The 24,330-nt window shown below is 39.8% G+C and overlaps 2 protein-coding genes across 9 annotated transcripts in view; one reads left to right on the top strand and one right to left on the bottom strand.

The window, feature by feature from the left end:
• Positions 1-770, bottom strand: part of CCDC191 (coiled-coil domain containing 191) — a 102,449-nt gene extending 101,679 nt beyond the window's left edge. For both annotated transcript variants that reach the window (XM_007107967.4, XM_028493432.2), the window contains exon 1: positions 620-770. In XM_007107967.4, coding sequence (XP_007108029.2) covers positions 620-712 — 93 coding nt within the window. In that variant the 5' untranslated portion in view covers positions 713-770. The remainder of the gene's footprint in view (positions 1-619) is intronic.
• Positions 771-903: 133 nt separating this feature from the next.
• On the top strand, positions 904-24,330 carry QTRT2 (queuine tRNA-ribosyltransferase accessory subunit 2). 7 transcript variants are annotated; one of them, XM_055085203.1, is made up of 10 exons: positions 904-1,112; positions 5,239-5,482; positions 7,326-7,546; positions 8,294-8,349; positions 10,053-10,129; positions 12,083-12,295; positions 15,862-16,061; positions 18,230-18,381; positions 20,096-20,213; positions 21,874-24,330. In XM_055085203.1, the coding sequence occupies exons 2-10, from the start codon at positions 5,471-5,473 to the stop codon at positions 22,103-22,105; spliced, it is 1,281 nt and encodes a 426-aa protein (XP_054941178.1). In that variant the 5' UTR covers positions 904-1,112; positions 5,239-5,470; the 3' UTR covers positions 22,106-24,330. The 7 variants fall into 7 exon arrangements, with proteins under 7 accessions (XP_054941178.1, XP_007108032.1, XP_054941190.1 ...); XM_007107970.4 differs by lacking the exon at positions 5,239-5,482; XM_055085213.1 differs by lacking the exon at positions 904-1,112 and having other exon boundaries at positions 4,748-5,482; positions 22,034-24,330.

Below are 24,330 nucleotides of genomic sequence, written 5' to 3'. Positions count from 1 at the left end.
AAGAAGGTGGCAAATAAAAGAGGCTCTATTTTTTGATTATTTCTAGAATTTAGATTTTCAAGTGAATCAAGTATTGATATAGTCAATATCCACTTGCATTTCTGAGTTCATTTTAGATACTTTATGTAAAACTAGAAGGGGAGGAATATGAGGCCGAGGACTTAAGGTGAAGATCTTACCCCTCCAATAAAGAAGTTTCCTATGATTTGCAAAACATTAAAAAAAAAAAAAAGAATAAGGAAAGAAAAGAAAAGAAAAAGAAATGAAACCGTGCGGGAACTTCCCTAAAACCAGGAGTGGTGGGGAGCAGGGATAGCTCTCGAATTCTCTTCACCGGGATGGGCACTATCAAGACTCTCCGGTTTTTCAGAAAAGCGTTAGATGGAAACAGTTCTTCCACGACGCTGCCCATCAAAACCGTAAAGTAACCAAGCCCCAAAGTTCCTAGGCCCCCTTCACTTAGCGCAGTGCTGGCTCTAAGTGGGTCATGGCAGGAGCGGACCAGGTAATGATGCCCCTGGGGCAAGAGGGAGGAAGCGCAGGTGGGGCTGCGGCTGGCCTTAGGGCCGGTTCCCGCCTCCCCTCCCCTCTCCAAGAGCTCCCGATAGGAATGGATCACCTTGGTGGGACTCGTCTTCCTTGTAAACTGTTTCCATCCATTCAGCCCCGACCTCTTCCTTGAGGAGGTCCTTTCCTGGGGCGCCATAAGCATTTTCGAGGTTCAGGGCCGGACTTCGGCCAAAGCTGAAACAACCGCTCCTTTGCCTAGATTGCTTCCGGGTCTCCCTGGGAGTTGTAGTTCCTCTGCCCACAAAGGCTGCAGGTGTGGGGTGCCGCCGAACCACCACTCCCAGGAGGCTTTGCGCAGGCGGAACGTGTGTGCTCAGTTACCCACGGCAATGGTAGCAGTCCCTTGGCCTTGCAAACACCAAAGCTCATTTTCAATTACCTTTGCCTTTTCCTGGCGCCCGGTGATGACGCAATGCTCCCTGATTGGCTCTGCATCGGAGGCTGTGGTTCAGGGAGCCGAGAATTCTGAAAGCTGGACACGTGGTAGCGAACGGCGAGGAGCTTAAGGGGTCTCAAGCCCAAAAAAGTTGGGAGGTTTGCAGGTTAGTGCGCCCTTTCCCTGTTGGTGTGGGAGCTGCTACGCATAAGGGGAGGCTGTTGCGAGAGAGTCGCGTCGCGTCTAGACGCTTCCTGGTTGTGTTGCGGTAACTGTAATTGTACTCGCGCCATGTCTCTTTAATTTTTCTGGGTCTCCTGGTGGATCCTGGCTTCTGTAAATCCCGATTCTCCCAAATCGTGTGAGCCTCACAGCATCTCAGAAAGAAAAGTGTCTCCTTTCGACCGGGCTCTGCTTAAAGGTCAAGTTTCCGTGCGCAAGTTTTTTGTAGACTCCCCAGGATGCTTGGGAGGGTTGGACCGATCTCGAATACCTGATCTAAGCGCTTCGCGAGGTCTGGGGCCCCTGGAGACGGCCCATGGAGTGAATGAAGCTAAATCCATCGTTATTGACTGAGCCTAGGTGTTCCCGGGGACAGTCCGTGCTGGGATATATAGGTTCATAAGGCAGGGTAGAGATTTAGACCCAGCTACTTTGTAGTTGTATGACCTTATGCAACTTGTTTAATAACTCTCGGACCCTCGATTTACTCATCTGCAAAATGGGAGCTATAGTACCTAAATCATTAGAGTGTGATACCCATTAAAAAATCAATGTATGTTGAGAACTCTGCCAGGAAACGTAAACTGAAATAGACTTGAGATTTGTCAAAAAGATCAGGGAAGCTGTGCCCTCAAGACTACTGCAGCAATCACAGGACCTGTTCTGTAACTTGAGTGTTCATCAGAAGGGTGATGGTAGATTAAATTGTGTTACGTCCAAGCTATGCAATATCATGTAGTAGTTATTTTAAAGGGTAAGTTAAATTCTGTGTCTCTTCTTCAGGAAAAATATCCGTTGTGTATTCCTGGGCGAAAAGCAAATTTCAGAGAAGTGCTTATAGTATAGTATATTTGCATTTCCTTTCCCATACAAGTATATTTAAATATTTGTGTGCATATATAGAAAGGTTGTAGAGGTTGGAGGATGGATAGAGGCAGAGAAGGGAGATAAAGGACGACAAGAACAGTAATAACAGTATAGTAAAATGGAAAATACGACTGTAACATTATATCTTAACATTACAGTTAATATGTAAACATTGCATGTGTTTATGGACAAGATGGGACTTGTAATAGACTACCAGCCTATTAGAGTACAGCCTCTAAAGGCAGACTTCTATGATTTAAGTGGCTCTGCCACTTTGTAAATGGTCACTTTTTTAGCCTCAGTTTCCTCACCTGTAAAATGCCCGTAATAATAGCATCTGCCTTAGATTGACATGACAGTACATAATAGTGGAGTTAACATGTGAATAACAGGACCTGATACATAGTAAACACCCAATAAATGTTGCTACTGTTATTAATTTCGTTAAATAGGTGATACTAATTTAACTTTTATTGTGATTACTGACATATTTGGACTTACTCCTGCCATCTTATTTTGTATTTTCTATTTTTGATGTGCTTTTTGGTCTCTTTTCCTCTTTTTTTCCCTTAAGTATCAACCAATTTTTCTTGATCCTTCCCTGCCCCTCCCCAGCGGGTTTGGGAATTATCCATTTTCAGTAATCTTTTAATGCTTACTTAAAAATTTTTAACCCGCATACTTAAAGTTTAACATTATTCATGATCTCTCTCCTCCTCCCAAATAGTGTAAGAATTTTAGAATAGTACCTCTGAATAGTTTCCTCCTCATCTTCCGTTACTAGTTTCTAGAATTTTAGAGACCATCATTTCTATATGTCTTTCTTAGTCAGCTCAGTGCACCATATTGTTTAGAAGTCCTGCATACTTTTTTTGCATGCATATACAGTGTACAGTGTGTGTTTGTGTGTGCATATTTATAAATATATATATGCAATTTTTCTTCTGCAAAAAATATGTTCACCTAAGCCTGCTCTTTTCCCTCAGTGTATTGTGGTCATCTTTCCATGACAGTCTGTAGAGAATCCATTAAGAAACATTTTAAAAATCCCTTTTTTCCTAAGGGAATGGAAGGAGGGGAGAAATATGTGGCAATGGAGGTATTAAGATACGTACAATGCTGCCACAAGTGCAGGGAATCTGGAATCTTGGTTAGCCCTTGTAAAAGCATAGATCTACTTGTCCTTAAAGTGATTAAGAGTTTTTCCATTAACCATTATTTCCAAATGGCTCTTTTAATGGTTTTTTAAGATTTTACCAGGAAGTGAAAATGTAGATCTTTGTATATTGAGAAAAGCACAACCCCAGAAATCTTAGAAGAGACTCACAACAAGTGAAAGGAAAAAGGGTAATGATATGAAGCCAAATAAAAACCAGTTAATATTTTGGAGACCGTTAGTTTGTTTCTTGAGAACTTTGCTTGGATTAATAGACTATATCACTCCAAAAGCATGTTTTAAAAATATGTACATGAATATGTGTATGTGTGTATATATTATATTTACATTACTCCATAATAAAAACTTTTTGTGTTCAAGCCCCTAGAAAAAAGGTGCAATTATAATAACACCACAGATTGATCAGTAATGAGGAAAGGAAAGCTGGGCTCAAAGCTGGACAGAGTTGCATGTTATTTTTTAAATGTTGATTTCCAGCTAAAGTACATTCTCTGATGCTTTCCTCAGATTTCTTAATATTTGCATTCATCCTCACAATACACAGAATCACCAGTAACAATTTATCTATTACAGTACTTTTCTTTAGACACATTTGTCTACTTTTCCTTGCTTACCCTTTTTCCTTTGATGCTGTGTCCATTTACCGTGATTAGGGTAGGACTTTTAAGAAACCCCAAACAGCAGAATGTGAGTACATAGCATCAGAGTCCCATACTGTGGAGAGAACCAAGTGGGTATTTCTCTCCAGCTGACCTAGTGGGTTCAGTAAACTAAGCTAAGGATTTTCAATTTCATCCTTAAAGTTATGGAGATTAAACTTTTGTGCATTGTATCACAGGAGGACCCATCTCTGCATCTAAGAGCATGGTGGCTGAGGTCCTCTAGAACTACGACGAACCTGTAATGACAGACCTTGGGTTAAGAATGAAGGAAGCTATTTCTTCGATTGAGGAAAGAGTGGGAAGAGGAGATATGCATATACAGACATTGTATTACTCTCACTTCAAAGATGTGATCAAAAGCTCAGGCCTCTTGGCAGAGACCTGGGTTCTAGACTAAGTCTGATTAATCTTGCTTAGCCTCAGATTAGTTATTGTGGAACGGCAGAGGGGATGATGAAGTCCATGAGGAGCTCTCAGTTTGGCGTCTCTGGTAGCAATGGTCAGACTTAACTATTTTCAGCATTTCTAAAGTCTGATGGCAATCATACATTACCTGGGATGTTAAACAGAAGTTTACTAAAGCACTGCGGTTTGCTGTTTTTACCTGGAATTGAGTTAACTTGACATGGAAAAGCACACTATCTCATGTTTGTCAGCAGCTTTGATTGTCAGTCTTTTATGTTATTTATTAATAAACTGGAAAAATGAAAGGAGGGTTTGATGGGGAGAGATAATAATAAAAATTGGTAGCATTCTAGAATCCTAAACTTCATTTTTCAAACATGCTAGTTTTATTCTATGAAGGCTCTTCCTACTTTTATATGGATTTAATTTTAAAAATACAACTCGTGTGTACATTTAAACTCTTTACAAAACTTAAGCAGCTCAGATGAGACAGAACTTTTGGAGTAAGGGGAGGAACCAGCAAATTCTTCTCTCTAGGCCTTTCTGAAAACACGCGGGACAATGCAGTTTCTTCCATTCTCAGATGTGTGTGAGGGTAGTAAGCACTAAGTTGTTGCAGTATTAGTAATCTTGGTCCATTAAATTTCCATTAGTTCTTATTTATGTTTCAAAAACCTATTGTTCCATATTTGTTGATTCTAATAGTCAGAATAATAGGGTTGATTCATTAACTTTGAAGTGAATTTCTTACTTTCGTGCTTCCCCCGCTTCAGTTCTCTAGACCTTACTTAGATTGCAAAATACATTCTTTAACTTTGCTACAAATGGCTTCCAAGCTCTGTTTAAAAGATTTTTATCACTTGAAACCAGAAGGTTATGTGTATTATTTGATAAATCAGTAAGGAGTATGAGGGACTTCCCTGGTGGTCCAATGGTAAAGAATCCACCTAACAATGCAGGAGACGCGAGTTTGATCCCTAGTCAGGGAACTAAGATCCCACAAGGCTGCGCACCACAACTAGTGAGCTCGCACGCCTCAGTGAGAGAGCCTGAGGGATACCCGTGTGCTCTGAACCCCGCGAGCCACAACTAGAGAAAACCCGCACGCCACAACTAGAGAGAAGCCCGCGCGCCGCAAGGAAAGATCCCGCATGCCTCAACGAAGATCCCGCATGCTGCAACTAAGACCCGATGCAGCCAAAAGTAAATAAAATAAATAAATAAATAAATAATAAATAAATCCTTTTTTTAAAAAAGGAATATGATTGTATAAACTAATGACTCTTCTTTTGTTTTCTCTTGTATTTTCTATGTTACATTCTCATTAGCCTTTAATTATTTTTTTTTTGGTATAAACTTTATTTTAACAGTTTTAATGTGTAATAGCATGGCTTTAAAAAGATAGCTTTTATATTACCCTTTGTTAAAATATAATAACTTTTTTCTCTTAACAGTCTCCATTTCTGTGGGTTTCAGTGAGACATTTTATCTTTGTGATAACTTGAAATAATGAAGGTAGAGTCACAGAAAATTGACCAGCCTTTCCCCAAATACTTATACTATTTTTTATAATTCATGTTTAACATGAAATCACTTATTGAACCATACGGAAAGTAGTTATTCTTATTTCTAAAATTCAAAAGACTGTTAACTATTTTATTTCAATATAAAATTTATAATTCCCAAAAAAGTAATATTTGCATTCCTGAATATTTTGTAACTAACGATAAATAATGCTTATTTATTTGGTAACATCTTAAACAATGGTTGACTTTCAGCGTGTGGTTTAGTATAATGCTTAAGAGGATAGGATCTAAGGTTGGCACCTCTCAGAGAGCTGTATTAATTTATCTATTAATAAAACTGGGCCTAGCCTAACTGGCAAAAATTCCAGAGGGTATGGTATCAGTACTTGCTGCAGAGATGCTGATATTTCAAAATGCTGGATATCCAGTGACATTTTGCAAATCATCTGCCATGCCTGGTCACTAAGTTTTACAGGGCATTTAAAGAAGTGGGGCCCAGAATTTGCTTCACTGAATAATAATTAATTAACACAATCCAACAAAGTAATTGACCATGTTTTCTGATTTTTTTTCCCTGTGTATCTGTGGAATTTAGAAAGTATATCTTTTTTGTTAATCAAATATTTTTCCTTCCCAATTATAAGAGTAATGCAGCGTTGCTTATGAATTGCATGGATGCTTTACACAGTTTCTCACCTCTATTTGGACGCCGTATAAGAACAAAGTTGGAGAATAATCCCACCTCTCTGACATAACCTCTGTTTATCTTTTGATGTATGTTCTTCCATATATTTTAATAAAAGCAAAATGCTGTTTTGGAATCTGTTTTCTTCATTTAATTACATATTAGGAAAAATTGCTATGTTGCCTAGTATTCTCTCAAATTAGAGAAAGAAAAAAAATGGATCAAATCAGTAATCACTATTTCCTAAGCAGTATGACCTTTCTCTATACACATTTTCATGGCTGAGAGCAATCCTTGGCTTCACAGTGCTGTTTGCATGATTAGTCTTTACTTCTGTCCTTCTGTTTGTTTGGTTTCCATCAGCTCAGACAAAATTTCCATGACTGAATTTAAATGTGGTTAATGTCATCATATTGTGCTGGGACTTTGGGGAAGGTGTCTTATTCTCTCTGTGTCTTTTCCCATTCCCCTATTCCTGATATCTAAAAAAATCCTAGGGCTTCCTTGGTGGCACAGTGGTTGAGAGTCCGCTTGCCAATGCAGGGGACACGGGTTCATGCCCCGGTCCAGGAAGATCCCACATGCCGCGGAGCGGCTAGGCCCGTGAGCCATGGCCGCTGAGCCTGCGCGTCCGGAGCCTGTGCTCCGCAACAGGAGAGGCCACAACAGTGAGAGGCCCGCATACCGCAAAAAAAAAAAAAAAAAAAAAAATCCTAGACTGGAAGTAATAACAAACATGCCATCATTTTTTTTTTTTTTGTAGTTTGCTTGGAAAAATGTTTAGCTTTTAGATGTCACAGAACTCCTTCTGAATGTAATGTACTTTTCTTATCAGGACCTAGAGGAACGCCTTAGGATGAAGCTAAGTCTTACCAAGGTGGTTAATGGCTGTCGCCTAGGAAAAATAAAAAACCTAGGCAAAACAGGGGACTGCACCATGGACATTCCAGGCTGCCTTCTGTACACCAAGACTGGCTCTGCCCCACACTTGACCCATCACACACTGCATAAAATCCACGGGGTTCCTGCCATGGCTCAGCTTACACTGTCATCACTGTAAGTATGAGACCTGATCATTCACATGTCAACCCTGGCAGCAGCTTGGTTACCTTAATAAGGTGTGGTAAAGAGAAAGACTTTTTTGCTCACGTGCAAAATTTGTAGGTTTTTTAGAATGAAATCAGAAGAGAGATATCAAATATTATACATCATCTGGCCCTAATCTGGAATCATGGGTCAGACCTACATGATAGAGCTGCTTCACTTTTCCATACCACCCTCATTGCCACTGCTCCCAGGGGTGACAGGGCCTGGAATGCTCTGTGAGGGCTAAACTCAGAACCTAGGGGCTGTCTTCACGCACCAGCCTCAAAGTTTTCTCTGTCTCTGCACTTGTTCTACTCTAGGGAAACAATTGACGGAGTGAGATCATTTTGTGTAATGTACATACTGACCTCATCCCTAATTGAAAAATCTGCTATAAGATCAAATAACTCTGTAAGATTGTGTTAATAACAGGGATTTTAAGGGGACAAGGGAAAGAAGAAAATCTAGATATTCTGAGGCCATTGCTCTTTGCCAATTTCTCCTCTCACAGAACCACTTGCAAATTGAAGAGCTTTGCTCTGGCTAATGAACCCAACCTAATGAGTGGGGACTCTTGAATAATGGTGTACTTGGTTGTTTGAGACTATATTTACTGTCACATAGCTTGTTTGGGTGAGAAGAGGGCTTCTGTTGTTGCATAGATTATCTGTAGAATGATTCATTATTATGTTACATAGTTTTCTGTTTTACTTACAGGGCAGAACATCATGAAGTCTTGGCAGAATATAAGGAAGGAGTTGGAAAGTTTATAGGTAAAAATTAATCAAGTTATTTGTGTGTGCCTTGTGGTGTATTAATTTGGAGGTTGGAGATGCTGTTTATTCTTTGATCCTTCATTCATACATTTATTTATTCATTAATTTAATAGCATTTAATGAGTATCTAAGAACCAGGAACCCCTTTGAACTGGGGATTCAAAGATGAATGGGAAACAATTGCTGCCCTCATGAAACTCAGAGCCTAGTTGGGATAAAGATAAACAGGTAATTCTAGTAGAGTGTGGTGACTACATTTGCAGGATCAGGTGTAGATACATGTATCATGAGAGCCCAGAGGAAGGAACACATAACCTGCTGTTGGGTCCATGTGGAAGGAGGTCAGAATAAAGGAAGGATTCTTGACAAAGAAGATGAGGGGGTGCCTTAGCTGGGTCAAGGAGGAGTAGGAGTTAGCCAGGTCAGAAGGTGGGTGCAGTGGTTGTGGTAGACAGGTGTGAGCAGACACTGCAGGCAAAGAGCAAAGACTTAGAGGTGAAGGACTGCATGGGACACACCTAAGAGCCAAAGCAGGCTTGTCATGTTTGTGCCTAAAACATAAGGCAGAGGATGAAGAGTTTATATTCAGCTATATTCTGATATGTTAATATTATCTTCTGTTCCAGAAATAGGATTTTGAATGCTGATATATGTGTCCATTTATTTATAGGAAAAGCTTAGCAGGGACAGCCAGAGAACCAATTCTTCTGTAGACCATTTTCTCTTGAAGCTTTTCCCAATATCTAGGACTCACTTAAATGAATGAAAATCCTGCTTCCATTGGTTATTCAGTCCTCTACTTCTGAGGGAAACTGCATGACGACTTGGTTGTCACAAGGGCCTGTGTTTCAGTAGAGGAATTTATATAATATCGTTTTCCTTGATCTGAGACCAATTTTAATAACCAGCTTTAAAGTATACAAGCGTATAATTAAGTGAAAATAGCTAATATAAGCTTTCTAGAGATAATTGTAATAATTGAAATTGTAGACAATATGGTGGAGAACTGCAGAGATTTTTGTTTGCTTTATATTTTTGGTCTTGTTTCAGCAAAATTCTATTTTTTTTCTTATGAAAATGCAGCATATGAAATTTAAGTACATATGGCTTAGTAAACTTTTTTTGGAATTTTTTTTTAAACAACTATCTTTTTGATTAAAGAACCTAAGAAACTGGCATCTTGAGTAAATGAAACTTATTGAAAATGAGATCCATTTGCAATGTCCTACAGCTTTTTTATAATTCTGCCCCTAGGGAGCCATGGTGTGGGCTGGATTTATTATTAATAAGATTACCTGTTGACTGTATAATTTCATCTTTCCAGTAGCTAGTTCCCCTTGGATAGTGCCTAGAATGACCATACTTGATATTAAATTCTTCAAAGCAAATCAAGTAGGCTCAACATATCATTAAACACTTTCATTGTATCATACTTCAGGTTATACCTTTCCTTGGTAGCAAGTCACTACGTCTTTAGACATGAACCTTTACATTTAATTCTTCTAGATTAGTAGGTTTCAAAGTAATCTTTTCATTCATGTTGACAGGCCTCCTACAATTCTAAGATAAAGTATGAGCAATTTATTTTGTTTTAGACTTGCTTTATCCAGCAGTACACATTATGAAGCTGCTCTCTGTTACAACACAGTGTAATTGTTGATGTAAGTGCTCCCAAGGGTTCTTTTTTTATGTTTATATAGGCATGCCAGAATCACTCTTGTACTGCTCCCTGCATGATCCAGTCAGCCCTTGCCCAGCTGGTTATGTAACAAATAAGGTATGTTCTCAGAAGGTCCTCCAAGGCTGAAGGTTTTTCTCAGGAAGTCAGCCTATGGGATCTCTCAGATTCAAGGATCCCACTGCTTGGGATGCTGAACCATTCCAGACCCCTTTATGCCTTCTCTTTATTTCTACGACTGTAGTGGGATGGTGTGGTTTATAGGAGTTAGAGTGGGGCAGCCCAAGGATGAGGTTAAGGTAAGGACTGTATCCTCAGCTTTTTCATTGTTGCCAAAAATTTGGGAGTAGAGAAAGGTCAAGTACATGCCAAAAAAAGAAATTGCTATGATGGTAGAAAACAATAGTCTTTTGATACCATGCTTTATTTGAAGTTTTAACAACCTCAGGAATAGTGGGGAAAGTTGCTGATGAGTGTTATCACATGTGTAACTATGTATAGTAGAATCTCAGTATAATACTGCTTTTTAGAACAGAATTTGAAAAAGCTGGAGATTTTAGCTGGTGAAAAACAGTATTCAAAGGACTTCCTTAAAAGTTTTAAACTGAGATATGGTCCCATTACATTGTCCCTGAGGACAGTATTCTAGAAAAGCTTTAGTATATATTGCCACTTTACGAACAGTTTCTTTTCCTGCACCCACTTTATTGATATCAACAATATCTATTAATCTTACCTAAGATAACTATTTTAAATTTGTCTTCTGTTTTACACTTCTTTTTATTTTGTAATTTGAATTCAAAAGAAAATATTTTGACCTTGGTTGTCTATTCCATTTATAAGGGAGAAAGGATTCATTTAAACAGTGTTCTTATGCCAGAATAAAAAGATTATATGTGGCCCCGCATTTATGTCCATCTCTTCTAAAAAGAGAGATGCTGTAGGGAAAGGAGTAACCAAAGGTACATATAGAGATTCTTGTGTACTATGGGATTTATGTCTTTGCACATATTTCTGTATCTAACTCAATCTAATAAACACTTATTAAACATTAACAATGTGTGAGGCCCCAGACTGTGCGCTTGGGGTACAACCATGAATTTGGATACTCTAGTCAGACATATATACAATGGTGTGATAAGGGCTATCTTTTCTTTTTCTTTCTTTTTTTCTTTGTTTATTTATGGCTGCGTTGGGTCTTCGTTGCTGCTCATGGGCTTTCTTTAGTTGCAGCGAGTGTGGGCTACTCTTCGTTGTGGTGCGTGGGCTTCTCATTGCAGTGGCTTCTCTTGTTGCAGAGCACGGGCTCTAGGTGTGTGGGCTTCAGTAGTTGTGGCGCACGGGCTCAGTAGTTGTGGCTTGTGGGCTCTAGAGCGCAGGCTCAGTAGTTGTGGCGCACGGGCTTAGTTGTTCTGCGGCATGTGGGATCTTCCCGGACCAGGGATCAAACCCGTGTCACCTGCGTTGGCAGGTGGATTCTTAACCACTGCGCCACCGGGGAAGCCCCAGGGCTATCTTTTCTATGAAAGAAATAAATACCAATTGCTGAAAGAGCTCATAAGAGTGAGCAATTGATTATGCCTAGTAATGTTTGGGGAACACAATAGAGTAGATGGTATTTGAACTCTTATGTCTTGAAGAGTATTTTACCAGGCAGAGAAGTAGGAGAAGGCCATTTCAGTCAAAAGGAACAATGTGATCAAAGACAGAAGAATTAAAGTCTGTGGTGTATTCAGGAACAGCAGGGAGTGGCGGAGAATGGAAGACTGGGCTTCTGGAAAAGTAATTATAGAATTCTGAGTGCTAACTCAGAAGTTGGCTTGTGTGGCCATTGAAAGACTTTATCGGAGTCCCTCTGAGCTATCGGGTCCTTAGAGAATTTGGAATATAGTATAGGAAACCTCTTTACCCACTGTGTCTAGGATATTGAATTGCCACCATCTCTCCATCTGTAAAGAAGAGTTGAGTTCAGGATTGCTTTGATCATTTTATTATTTTCTTTTTCTTTGCATGTTACTCTTCCTAATCCCTCATCGTCTTGTCCTATGGCAGTCAGTGTCTGTGTGGGGTGTTGGAGGACGAGTGGAAATGACTGCTTCCAAGTTCATGGCAATTCAGCAGGCCCTTCAGCCAGACTGGTTCCAGTGCCTTTCAGATGGAGAGGCAACTTGTGATGAAGCCACTTCCATAAAGAGAGCCAGAAAGTCTGTTGACCGATCACTTCTATTCCTGGATAATTGTCTGAAGCTACAGGAAGAGTCAGAGGTAAAGCTGTGCCACTCACCACTCCTTCCTCTTAGAGACTCTCGCTCATTTACGTTCCAGGATACCACCCTTTCTGCTTATTTTTCTTTTCTGCTCCTCATTTCTTGGTCTCTTACTCTCACCTGATTTTTTTCCTGATTGTTTTATTGCTCTTTAGGATTCTGTCTTAGGCTCTCTTTTCACCCCTCACTATTTGTTCTCCCTGGGCAGCTCCCCTTAGTTTAAATTGCTGAAAATTCTAAAATTGTGTATGTAATGGAGATCACTCTACTTAGCTTCAGAATTACATAACCACAGGCCTTTGCTAGGTCCTGTCACTAGAGTATTCCTCACATGCACCTCAAACTCAGAGATAACCAAACTCAGTATCTCCCCTCCTCACACCTGCTCTTCCTTTGGCTCTCCCTCAATACTCTGTCTCCCTTTGTGGCAGCCCCCAGCTCCTCAGCCCAGAGATTTGAGTCTTTCAAGACCCCTTGTAATATCCAAGTAATATTCAGTTTTTCACACCACCTTGGTTTCAGTTCCCTAAATAAGTCTGGAATGTGCCCCTCCCCACCCTTCTTGTCTCCTTAAGCCACAGTAACCTCATCATCTCATGAGCTGGGGAAGATGACGCTGTAGCAGTGAATAAAGGGTCTTGATAGCATAGTTAATAAAGCTGGAAAAGGAGGGGTTCATTAGGAGAGAGCAGAGGAGGTGGGAGAACAGGAGATACGATCAGAGGAGAAGCTTTCAGTGCCTGATCATTTATGTAGAGTAATCCTGAGCAACAAGTGGGCCCCACTATGGCAAAAGCACACGGAGTTTCAAAAACATCATTATTTTGAGTTTACCAATAAAAAATATAATTTGGCTAATCAAGTTAATACACATGAAATAATTAGAGGAAGCTTACTTGTCGTTCTTAATAGAACTCTCAGTATGTACAATAAGGGTCCAGCATGGGGCCATGGCTGTGGGTCTGCATTGTTAGCTCTGCGAACAGTTGTTTGCTAGCAATTGTTTTGAGCCAGTAATTATCCTCGTAGGATAAGTAATGTTTGGATGAGGAGAAAGGAGGGAGGACAGGGCGTGTGACGGAGCATGATTATTAGATGAGCCTCAAATCCCTCTTCTGTGTTAAGTCAGCCTGACCATTTCACATTATTTCTGTGCGTTGGTCAAATGCAGGGGTCCCTCTCTGTACCCCTTATGCTCACGCTCTTGTCTTGACATGATTATTGATAGTGCCCCCTTTTACTTTTAAATGTGTCCCGTGTCAGACAATAAATTATATGGTTATACTTCTTACACGTGTGAAAATGAATTTCCCAGATGGGGCTGTACCAGTCACGGAAAGGGGCAGGCCGTGTAACTGTCTGCTTTGTATGTCTGCATACACCTTTTCCTCTTCCTGTGATTTCTTCCCCTCTTATTCACTGGCTCCTCTTACTCTGAATGCCCTTAAATATTGAAGCTCCCCAAGGTTCTGTTGTCGGCTTTCTTTCCTTCTCCATGCATTCCCTGGCCAGGGATGGCAAATGAGTTTCATCTCAAGGTGCTTGGAGCTGCTCCCAGGTACAACGGGGTGAGGGCGGCCTGCTGGCTGGCTCTGTCTGCTATGGCAGCGGGCGTGGGGAGTGGCAGCACTGTGTCAAGCACCTACCGTTCTCTCTAGGCTGGGCAGTCACACTTTATATACATATCCCTGACTTTCGGTCCGTATGTTCAGTGGCTGATACCTCAAACCCAGAATGCACGAAAGAGAATAATCAGCTTGCCTCACCCTCCACTGTTTTCTTAGGATTCCCTGTCTTTGCTCTTCTCGTTATCTCTCTGGACTTCTGAAATTGGAGCCAGGCATCATCCTAGATTTTTGTCTTCATCCTCTCCCCAGGCAGCTAATCGGTCAGGTTGAGTTGATTGTACCTCCTGACGAAGTTTCCAGTCCTCTCTCTCCTCTTCACCCTGCCACCACTGCCTTAGTCCAGGTCTTCTTCGTCTTTCCCTGGATGATTAAAGTCGTCTCCTACCCCATCCTACCCTCACCCTCATTCATTCTCCACACAGCAGCTGAAGTGTTCTTTCTGGAGGAGTAGTTTGATTGTGTTCCTGATTGTGAACCTCCTGCTTAAACCAAAAAGCAAAATTCCCTCTTTATAGCCTTCCAGGCTCCCTCCCCATCCCTCTCTTCTACCAGAGAGCCACTGTTGATTGGTGTTTTTCCCTGCAAACCTTATTTTTTACAGTTCCATACACATAACTATTACATATATGCATGCCTATATGTGGTTTTTATTACATGAATATGATCATCTATTCAAAAATTTGCTTGTTTTTGTTTAACAATATCTTGAAACTTTTCCTGTCAATGTATATGTTAATATATGTTCTGCTTTCTTTTTAAAACAGCTATATAGGAAGCCTACTATGAACATATTATATTGATACTTTACTTAAGTCTTTATTCTATTGATGGATGTTTAGCATGTTTCCATTGTTTCATTATTCTAAGCATCCTTCACAAATAAACCTTGGTGCATATGAATGAATATATTTGTAGGAGATATTCTTAGAAGTGGAATTTTAGGAAATATCAAGATAAAAGCATTGACGTTTTGATAAGTGTTATCTACTTGCCCTCCCAAGAGGCTGAACTAATTTTTATTCTCTCTAGTTATCAGGGTATATAAGTGCCATTTCTCTAACACTTTTACCTCTGCTATGTTGCTCTCTGTCTTTTAACTTTTTTGTCGGTGTGATGGGCAAAAATGGTATCGAATTATTTCCAGTTTTCATTTCCTTACTTGTGAGGTTTAGTAAGCTCTCCGGATATGTACGAGGCATTCACATTTGTTTTTCTGAAGTTCATAGTCACATATTTGCCTAGATTTCTATGGGGTTGTCATTTCCTTAGAGGATTTGTTGGAGCTTTACCTATGGTGTAGACATTTATCTGTTCCTCCAAAGAATAAGTTCCTCTTTGTCTTTGTTGATAGTATATTTCACTAGGGAATTTTTAATGTTTTTGTACTCAAATATGTCTGCCTTTTTCTGTAAGCTTTAGCTTGCTTTGAAAGGCCTTCCTTATCTCAAGACTATAAAAATATTCAACCTATTCTTCTAATACTTGTATAACTATATTTTTTATGTTTAGATCTTAGGGCCGTCTGGAATTTATTTTTGAGGATGGTGTACAGTAGTAATTTTTGTTTTATCTTTTTCCAATTGGACAGTCAGTTGTCCCATCCAAACAGTTTTGCAGTTCCTAAAGTTATTTCTAACTAAGAGATTTAGAAGTAACCTAAGGTAGACCAGGATAGCCATTTATAGAAATTAAAACTGGTGCTTTTGTTCTTTTCCTCTTATACCGCTTGGTGTGTGCTTAATTTAATCTAAGCTAAAGCCTGATTAACTACATTGATTGCCTCAGCTTCTCTTCAGTCTTTTCTTCCCTTTTTGAGTGGCTTTCAAATTGTGTTCCTTGGAGCCTTAAGGGTTCTTAGGAAGGCGGTAAGGCTCATTTAAACAAAGGTCTCCACTGCTGGAAACAGTTAAAAGCGTTCAATCCTTTCTTACCTTAGGTCCTCCAGAAAAGTATGATCATTGGAGTGATTGAAGGTGGAGATGTGATGGAGGAGAGGCTGAGGTCAGCACGAGAGACAGCCAAGCGGCCTGTAGGTGGCTTCCTTCTGGATGGCTTTCAAGGGACTCCAACAACCCTGGAGACTAGACTGCACTTGCTGTCATCAGTCACAGCGGAGCTACCGGAGCACAAACCGAGGCTAGTGTTCAGTTAGGGTACAGGCCGAGCCTGGTGGGCTGCAGAGCAGGGGTGCTGCCGAATGTGTGGTGTGCAGTCTGTACACGGGTGTGTCTTTTGATGTTTTGATTATGTTCTTTCTGGGCTGAGTCTGCTGAGGCAGGCTGTGGAGGAAGTTTCCATCAAGGCTGTCTTGCCTTTGATTTCAGAATGTAGACCAGAGGACACTGCCATGTGAATTAGGTTATTTGATCCTCATTATAAGTGAGGGCAAGTGTTATACTGGTTCCCCTCATTCTTGTGCCAATTGTAAATATTGTTCTTTATTCACTGTAACCTGGTCCCTGGGGACAGATATAAAGTCATGTGGAACTCTGGCCTTAAGCAAGTAAAGTTGAGGACAGACCTGGGATGCCTAGTGGAACGAAGATGGGTTCTGTCAATAAGGACCTTTACGAAGTTCTTAGATTTTGAGGCAGGTAGTGCGTGGTATTATTTTTTGAAATCAAGGGCACTGGCAACCCTAGTGGGGTTGGTTCTTTCCATCAATCACAGGATTCATTATGTGCTGGAGAGAAGAGTGATCTGCAAGATTCAAAGCTAAAAATGCCCAAGTTTCTGAGTATAGCCAATGTCTTATTAGACTATCCAAATTTTTTCTTTTTTCCTTTTTAAAAAACTGTAGTCTTTTATCCCAGTTGATATGAATATGCATGCTTTTTTCCTACAGATATATTAAGAGGTTTGATTATGGGGTGCTGCTTTATACCCCTTGGGCTGCTGGATATGTATATGTAATTTTACTACTTTTTAAAAAATCCAGGTATAGCTTGCAGTTAAGTATATGAATCTTATGTATACCCTGATGAATTTTTATTCGTATATATGCTTGTGTAAACACCAGCCAGAACAAGATATTGCCATCACCCCAGCCAGCATTCCCCACTGCCCCCCGCCCCCCGCCAGCCCTAGTTTTATCCTAGCTCTCTGTGTTCATTGCTTTCCCTCCTGTGCTTATTTCATTCTGGTGCAAATGATAATTCAGCACTAGTATTTCTAGTCATTTTCTGGACTTCTTTTGAGTTAAGTGCTCACAGATGTCTGTTACTGGATTTGAAAGCTGGGATTGTTTTTCTTTCTATAAGTGTGTAGGAACGCCAGCTTCAGTTGGAGAGGAGTTCTAAAACATGACATTACTTGAAGGAAACTGTAGTCAGAAAAACCAGCATATATTTAAGGGTTCTGGTTGTTTAATATTACATAAGCCTTTTTTTGGACTTCTTTTAGAAATCAGGGAGTCTATAAGCTTTTCTCTGCCAGTTTGTAAAAGGGACTATGAGGAGAAAAACAAACATAAAAAATAGCAGCCAGCCAGCCCTAGTCTAGTGCATTTCCCCATCTTGTTTCAGTGGCAAAACCTGGTTGAATGTTATTAACACTCTCAGAATTCATTATCCATTGCCTCTGGAAATCCCATCTCATTCTACCATGCAGACATTTTATTAATGGAGAAAATATAAAGAAGCATAAAGAAAGCTGAGTAGATTCTTAGAGCCTATGGGCAGAGTTGAAATTCCGAGAGCAAGAATTGCTTTGTTAATGACCCTCTGAAGAATACAGTAGATAAAAATGTCTTTCTTGAAGCAATTATGAGAAAGAATTATAAGCAAAATACAGTTAAAACATTGAAGAGTATTTGAAGGGGAAATAAAGCACACAGCTTTGCACTAAAAAAATCTTATGTAGTGGATAGAAAGACTGCAGAGTTCAGTCTGAGACTACGGAGGTTATTTCAGAAGGGATGAGAAGAGAAGGAAAACTAACCTTTGTTAAGCTTCTCTTTGGGGCAGAAACTACACTTTGTGCTTTTGCGAATATATCATTAATCCTTACAACCAGTCTATGAGGTATGTCTTCTTGCTCTTGTTTTTAAAATGAGAAAACTAAAACTCAGAAAGGTTAAGAAACCTTCCCAAAGTAACACAGCAAGTAAATAAATGGCAGAGCCGGGATTCTGGTCCAGGTCTCTCTGCCTCCAAAGCTCTATGTTCTTTCCATACATCTCCTTATCTGCTGCCTGCCACGCTAACCATGATTTTTATTATTGTTACTGTTAATGCCCTCTGGAAAGACTCTCTGATTTCATTCCTGGCATTGTTCTTATGTCACTGTTCATATTATTTTCACAGGCTCATCTGCGGTGTTAGCCAGCCAGATGAGGTGCTTGAGTGTATTGAAAGAGGAGTGGACTTATTTGAGAGTTTTTTCCCTTATCAAGCAACAGAGCGGGGATGTGCCCTGACTTTCAGCTTTGATTACCAGCCGATTCCTGAAGAGACATGTAGGTCTTTTGAAGTTAATCTCTGTGTTACCCTTAAATTCTCTCTATTTCCTATCAATTTTTGCCTTGAGTTACAAGCCAGAAATATGTGCATACTATAAAGCCAGCCTTTTATAAAACTATGTTTTTGTTTTTTATCTGTACACCCTGGCATGTTGGCACACAAAACCAGGCACTTAATACTATACACATAGCTCATCAATATTAGGAAGTGATTTTGTAGTGAGCAGAACCAAGAAAAACAAAACCTCTTCTATTAACAACCTGAAGAAAGAACATTCAGAGTGAATAGTGATGAAAATCTAAGAAAAGAAAACCTTTGAACTGCTTGGTAAAAGTTAATTTGTTTTTTCACAAAAGAGTTCTTGTCTGCTTTTTGCAAACCCCATGCTATTAATATACAGGGAGTCTCATCCCCTCTGATCCTAGTGTTACTTTTGCTTTTTTGGTTTTTTATACATACTGAGATGTGAAAGCTGTTTTCCTCTGCTAATGGTGCTTTGAAGCACTGCCATTTTCTTTTAGTGTTTAGTTATTCACAAGTCAAGAAAATCAGTTTCAGATTCTAACATTTAACTGGCAGTAGAAAAGGAACCAGGATACAGACTTTGGGTTGGGGTCCCTTGAAGTGTCTCCACAGTGTTTCAGGAGAATGTTGTGTGCCTGGCCTTCCGTCTGGCCTTCAGAGTGTGCTTTCCTTTCTCTCCTCCTGCTCTCCGTTGAACTCTTGCTCTATCACCGCCAACCTTAAATTTGAGTAGGGCCAGAGACTTCTTTAAGGGTTCATTTTATTCCCCACAAGTGATGAAAATTTCATTCAGAATATGTTACACTCCTATAAAGCAACTTAAGCATCAATCTAAATGGAATTAGTTCTAGAAACAAAATCAATCAAGTTGATCAAATTCTTATATAGAGGAGGTCAATTTTACTGTCTTTTAGACAGACTAGAACGTAATGTATATGGATAGGCATACCATAAACACTTTATACATGTTCATGACTTCATTTACAAGTGAAATTATCTCTGCCAGGACATAGGTGACTGATAGTCATTCTGTACCGTGAATATGCAAAACTCTACAAAGAACCTGATATTGAATTCTCTGGAACAAACACGTTCCTTTTGGGCCAGAGAGAGCCAAATTTCTTTATGATTGGGAAAACTGAGTTTGAACATTTTTATGCAAGTATTATGAATCACATTTGTGTGTGTGTGTGTGTGTGTGTGTGTGTATAGTAAATTGAGGCTCTTTGCCAATTACAAAGTGAAAATTCTAAAGGAATAAGTTGCATAATGTAGGCAGCAATTCCCTCTAGTAACACTAGTTACTATGCAAAGAGCCAGCTGCTCTGAAGAGAGGCAAGTAGATAAGTATTTCTGGTGTTTCTCTTGCAATTCCAGGAATGTTCTTTCTTACAGCAAAGAGTTCAAGGGAACAACTCAAGTCCCAATTTAATTATAAGATATATACTTGTAACTACTATTCACTTAGACATAGTTGAATCTCCAAGTTTTGATACTATAGATAATAGGTCATTGATCATCTTGTTACATATTGCTTTGTTCTTCTTGTGCTATTTCCTTCAGATAAGTTCTGAGGAGTGGAATTACAGGGTCAAAGGGCATGAAATAGTAACTAAAATAAAATTCTCCCAATGGCCACTCTTTATCTGATCTTCATTCAAGACTTTTTGTTGGTTTGTCCTTTAGTATTGCAACAAAATGGGACACAGGAAGAAGTAAACTATGTGGATCAAACAAAGAAAAGTAAAACAACCAGCTGCAACCAAGAAATGACATCATTTGAAATTAATCTGAAGGAAAAAAAGTAAGGAATTTTTTTTAAAGTATGGATTTTGATTTCTGACTTTTTAATTTCAGTCTGTTTTGAAAGTTTATATAACTGTTCCCTTTTCAGTTCATAACTTCATAAAATATTTATAGTTGGATATTGTCTGGGCCTTCTCAATTCAGTGCCAGCAGTACTCTTTTTTTCTGCAGATGAATTTGTGTACTTTGTCTTGTCAGAAAACTGAGGCTAGATAACTGTTGTTTTAGAAGAGCTGTCAGAAAAATTAGACCAGATCCATTGTTTGGTGTTCTTTACTCCTTATGATTACTTTAAATAATAACAGTGTAAAATAAGGATTTCAAGATAAAATATTACAACAAAATTTTTAAATTTTAAGGAATTTAAGCCATCTTGGTTATATACAGATTATAAATCTTAAATAAAATATTTGCCTCTGTAAAGACTGAACTAAGATATCATAACTTTGTATTTAGCCAAAAGTGGAAATAGTCAGTGAACCAGTGAGCGGTTTTTCTGTGAACTTGGTATACTCACTTTAATGCTGGGGTGTTTTTGGTCTTACGTAAAGGGACATTTTAGGGACTCGGACTTATTTATGTCTATCTAGTAACATTACAGTCTTGAAAATTTATGAATATGAAATTCCTAGCTCTTATTTCTATAGTGATTTCTTGATTGTAGGTCTGTAATGGTGACGTTTATCACATTTGACTTCTTGAAAAGTAGCCAAGGAGATTCATTTCCATTTTTAAAAAGCTAGGGTGATATAAATGGTTACTACTAAAATTCACTTTACATTATAGATATAATTGGAAACTGCGATATTTTTATCATCAGCACTAGAAGTTTTGGAGATTTGGTGTTCAGATTGTAGCCTTGCTTGTGACTGTGTGACCTTGGTCAAGTCGTTTAACTTCTTTTTAATAAGATGATAGAAGGTGGCACGTATATAGTGCTTAGCATGTACCTAGCAGTATCCTTTACTATATTAGCTTATTTAATTCTTGTAACAACTCTATTAGGTAGGCACTGTTACTACCTTATTACATTTCAGATGAGAAAACGGACACAGAGGGAGGTTAAGTGACTCTCCCAAGTGAGTTGTGAGCCAGGAACCAACCCCAGGCATTGTAGCTCCATAGCCCTCCCTCTTAAACCCCTTGGCAGTCTTCACTGGTAAAGTGACAGGAAAAGTGCCTGTCTCCATGGGTGGTTGCAGAGATTAAGTGAGACAGTATATATAAAAGTTTTCTGTAAACTGCAAAAAGCTATGCAGGTAAAAGGTCATATCATCTCTTCTAATATTAGCTCTGGTGGCAAGTGGGAGAAAAGTGTCATTCATCAGAACAGTGTCTCCTAACATTTTTGTGTGCCTTTACAGTGTGACTAATCCTGCTCAGCAGGAGGGAGCGAGCACGTGACTCTTCTGGTGCTCCTTGGTAAGCCTCAGTCTAGGAGGTTGTATCCATCTGAGGAAGACTCCTGAGTCTCCTGGCCGCCCATTGTACTCTCTGTTAACTTTTGACCACATTGCCGTCTTAAGCAGGTGCCTGGCACTACGTTTGCCAGTTGTGTTGCTAACTATTGGTTATGTGCCAGCAGAACAGGTTAGTCTAGGTTGTCAAGGTCTTGTTTTCCTCACTTTCCAGAATATCGTTGTAACTTCCTTTCTCAGGTACCAGGAGGACTTTGATCCGCTCGTGAGAGGGTGTCGCTGTTACTGCTGTAAGAATCACACTCGTGCGTACCTCCACCATCTGCTGGTGACCAACGAGCTGTTGGCTGGAGTCCTGCTTATGATGCACAACTTTGAACACTACTTTGGATTTTTCCAGGCCATCCGGGAAGCACTAAAAAGTGACCGACTGGCACAGTTGAAAGAGCTCATCCACAGGCAAGCATCTTGAGACCTGATACGCATAACCTGACTCTTCACATTGAGCTTGCACCATGGTTGTAATGTGGGAAGAAGAGAGCAGGAAGTGATCTTCACTTTAACCACTTATATTTGAGAATGAAGTCCACTCAAATAAGGAACATCTGTACTGTACTCTGCCCACCTGAGGCTAAAGAGACTTCTTCTTATGACTGAAATGACCTAGATTGATCAGAAAGAATTGAAACCTGACGTTGAATATTTCTGCGCTAGCTCTTTTAGTCAAGAGAGATTCGTTTAGTCAAAGATAAAAGCTTTAGATGTGAAGGGACAGCCTTGAAGTGGGGATGATGAGAATCTGAGGGTTCACTGAGTTGGACTGGAGCTTGAAGGGAGTTGATTGGTCATGAGTAGCATGACCTCTGTGGCACATGCCTGTTGACCAAGAAGGAATTTGTCTGATTCAAGAGTTTTCTTCATTTTAATCCTTATATTCTCAGGGGTCTCTTTTGGACACTTGTGCCTTCCAAGCTGTCCTGGCAGTGCAATCAACCAGAAATGACTCTTGTGATTTAACCAGGCTCACATCTCCATGGAATGTGGAGCTCACACATTGCTCCAATGACCAGTTGGCCCAGGGCACACTCTTCGTTTGACCATATGGTCTCTCTGTGACGTGTCTCACTAGAGTCAGCGCAGTTGCCTGTTAGGAGCTGAAAGTTTGCCTAGCTGCTTTCATCTGGTCGTACAGATCCACTGTGGTCTGCCTTTTAGGCTCATTAAGAGTCGAACCACATAATAACTGGAGCTACATCACCTGGGGAGATTCAGTCACCGTGTGTTCACTTGGACGGAGCCCTGGCCTGCCAGTTAGAGGATTGGGTTTCAGTTCTACTCAACTATGGCACTTGGGCAAGTCACTTAACCTCTCCATGCCTGTTTCCTCCTGAATAAATGGGGACAGGCAAAGTGAATAGTACTAAACGAATTTCTAAGGTTCCATCTAGCTCTAATATTTGGGGAACAAGAAGTTTTAGATTGGAACCATAGCTTTATGTGTATCCTTGTTTATTGATCACTGTTGGCCTGATAAAATATGCGGTGGTGCCGGGAGTCAGGCAACAGTAGAGATATTTGAGAGCCTAAAAAGGTTTAGCCTGTGGATTTTAAAGTGGTTGTTAAATTGGCATCAGCAGGTCCTCAGGCTGGGAAGACCTTTGCTGATCACCTCTGATTCTCTGAATTTTTTTCTCCTCTTGTCAAAGGAATGACATTCATGTTGATGGTGTGACAGGTGATTTTTATTTTCTTTGTGCTTTTCTATATTTGTCAAGTTTTCTATAAGAATACACATACATGCACGTTTCACACATAGTTTTTATAAAAACAGCAGAACCAAAAAGATGCCTTTGTTTTGTTTGTAGGGGTATAAAATATATTTGTTTTACATTCTTGTGCTACATTTTTCTATTCATTTTAGTGGGCATTACTGAACCTTGTTTTTAATTATTATGTGGTTACTATATTTTTATATGTAGGGTGCCCATCTATACTGTTTTCTTTTATTAGTGGTTTAAGAACACCCGTGAATTCCAAAGCTCATGAATTCCAGAATTCATGGATATTCTTATAACCTCTCCTCCACAATTAATGGCAAGGACACTTATGAAAGACAGAGTTTCTGTTCTCAAGAATCTGCTTGTTTTGGGCTTCCCTGGTGGCGCAGTGGTTCTGCCAATGCAGGGGACACGGGTTCGAGCCCTGGTCCGGGAAGATGCCACATGCCGCGGAGCAACTAAGCACGTGCGCCACAACTACTGAGCCTGCGTGCTGCAACTACTGAATCCCGTGCACTGAGAGCCTGTGCTCCGCAACAAGAGAAGCCATCGCCGTGAGAAGCCTGTGCACCTCAACGAAGAGCAGCCCCCGCTCAACGCAACTAGAGAAAGACTGCGCGCAGCAACGAAGACCCAGTGCAGCCAAAAATAAATAAATTTATTTTAAAAAAAAAGAATCTGCTTGTTTTGAAATATATTGGATTGGAGTTGTTCATATGTTTATAACTTCTGTTCAATGCCAAACCCATTGTTGGAGGAGTATTAATAAATATCCCAGAATCCATATAAAATTTATGAGTTTTATTTGTGTTCAAAACTGAAAAGTCTGTCCAACTTTGTCCATTTTTCTGGGTCTTTTTCTTATGAGCACATTTGAAAAAAATGTTCCTTTCCTTTAATGTAAATCTATTAAGGTCAA

This window comes from Physeter macrocephalus, chromosome 1 (assembly GCF_002837175.3).
Source record: "Physeter macrocephalus isolate SW-GA chromosome 1, ASM283717v5, whole genome shotgun sequence".
Taxonomy (NCBI): Eukaryota; Metazoa; Chordata; class Mammalia; order Artiodactyla; family Physeteridae; genus Physeter; species Physeter macrocephalus.
Note: the sequence above shows the minus strand (reverse complement) of the source record. Positions and strands in the feature narration are given on the sequence as shown.

Excerpts from the sequence above, each read along its gene's own strand:
- QTRT2 (XM_055085203.1), top strand. Across the intron at positions 7,547-8,293 it reads CAGCTTACACTGTCATCACT|GGCAGAACATCATGAAGTCT; the intron begins GTAAGTATGAGA and ends TTTTACTTACAG. Across the intron at positions 10,130-12,082 it reads CTGGTTATGTAACAAATAAG|TCAGTGTCTGTGTGGGGTGT; the intron begins GTATGTTCTCAG and ends GTCCTATGGCAG.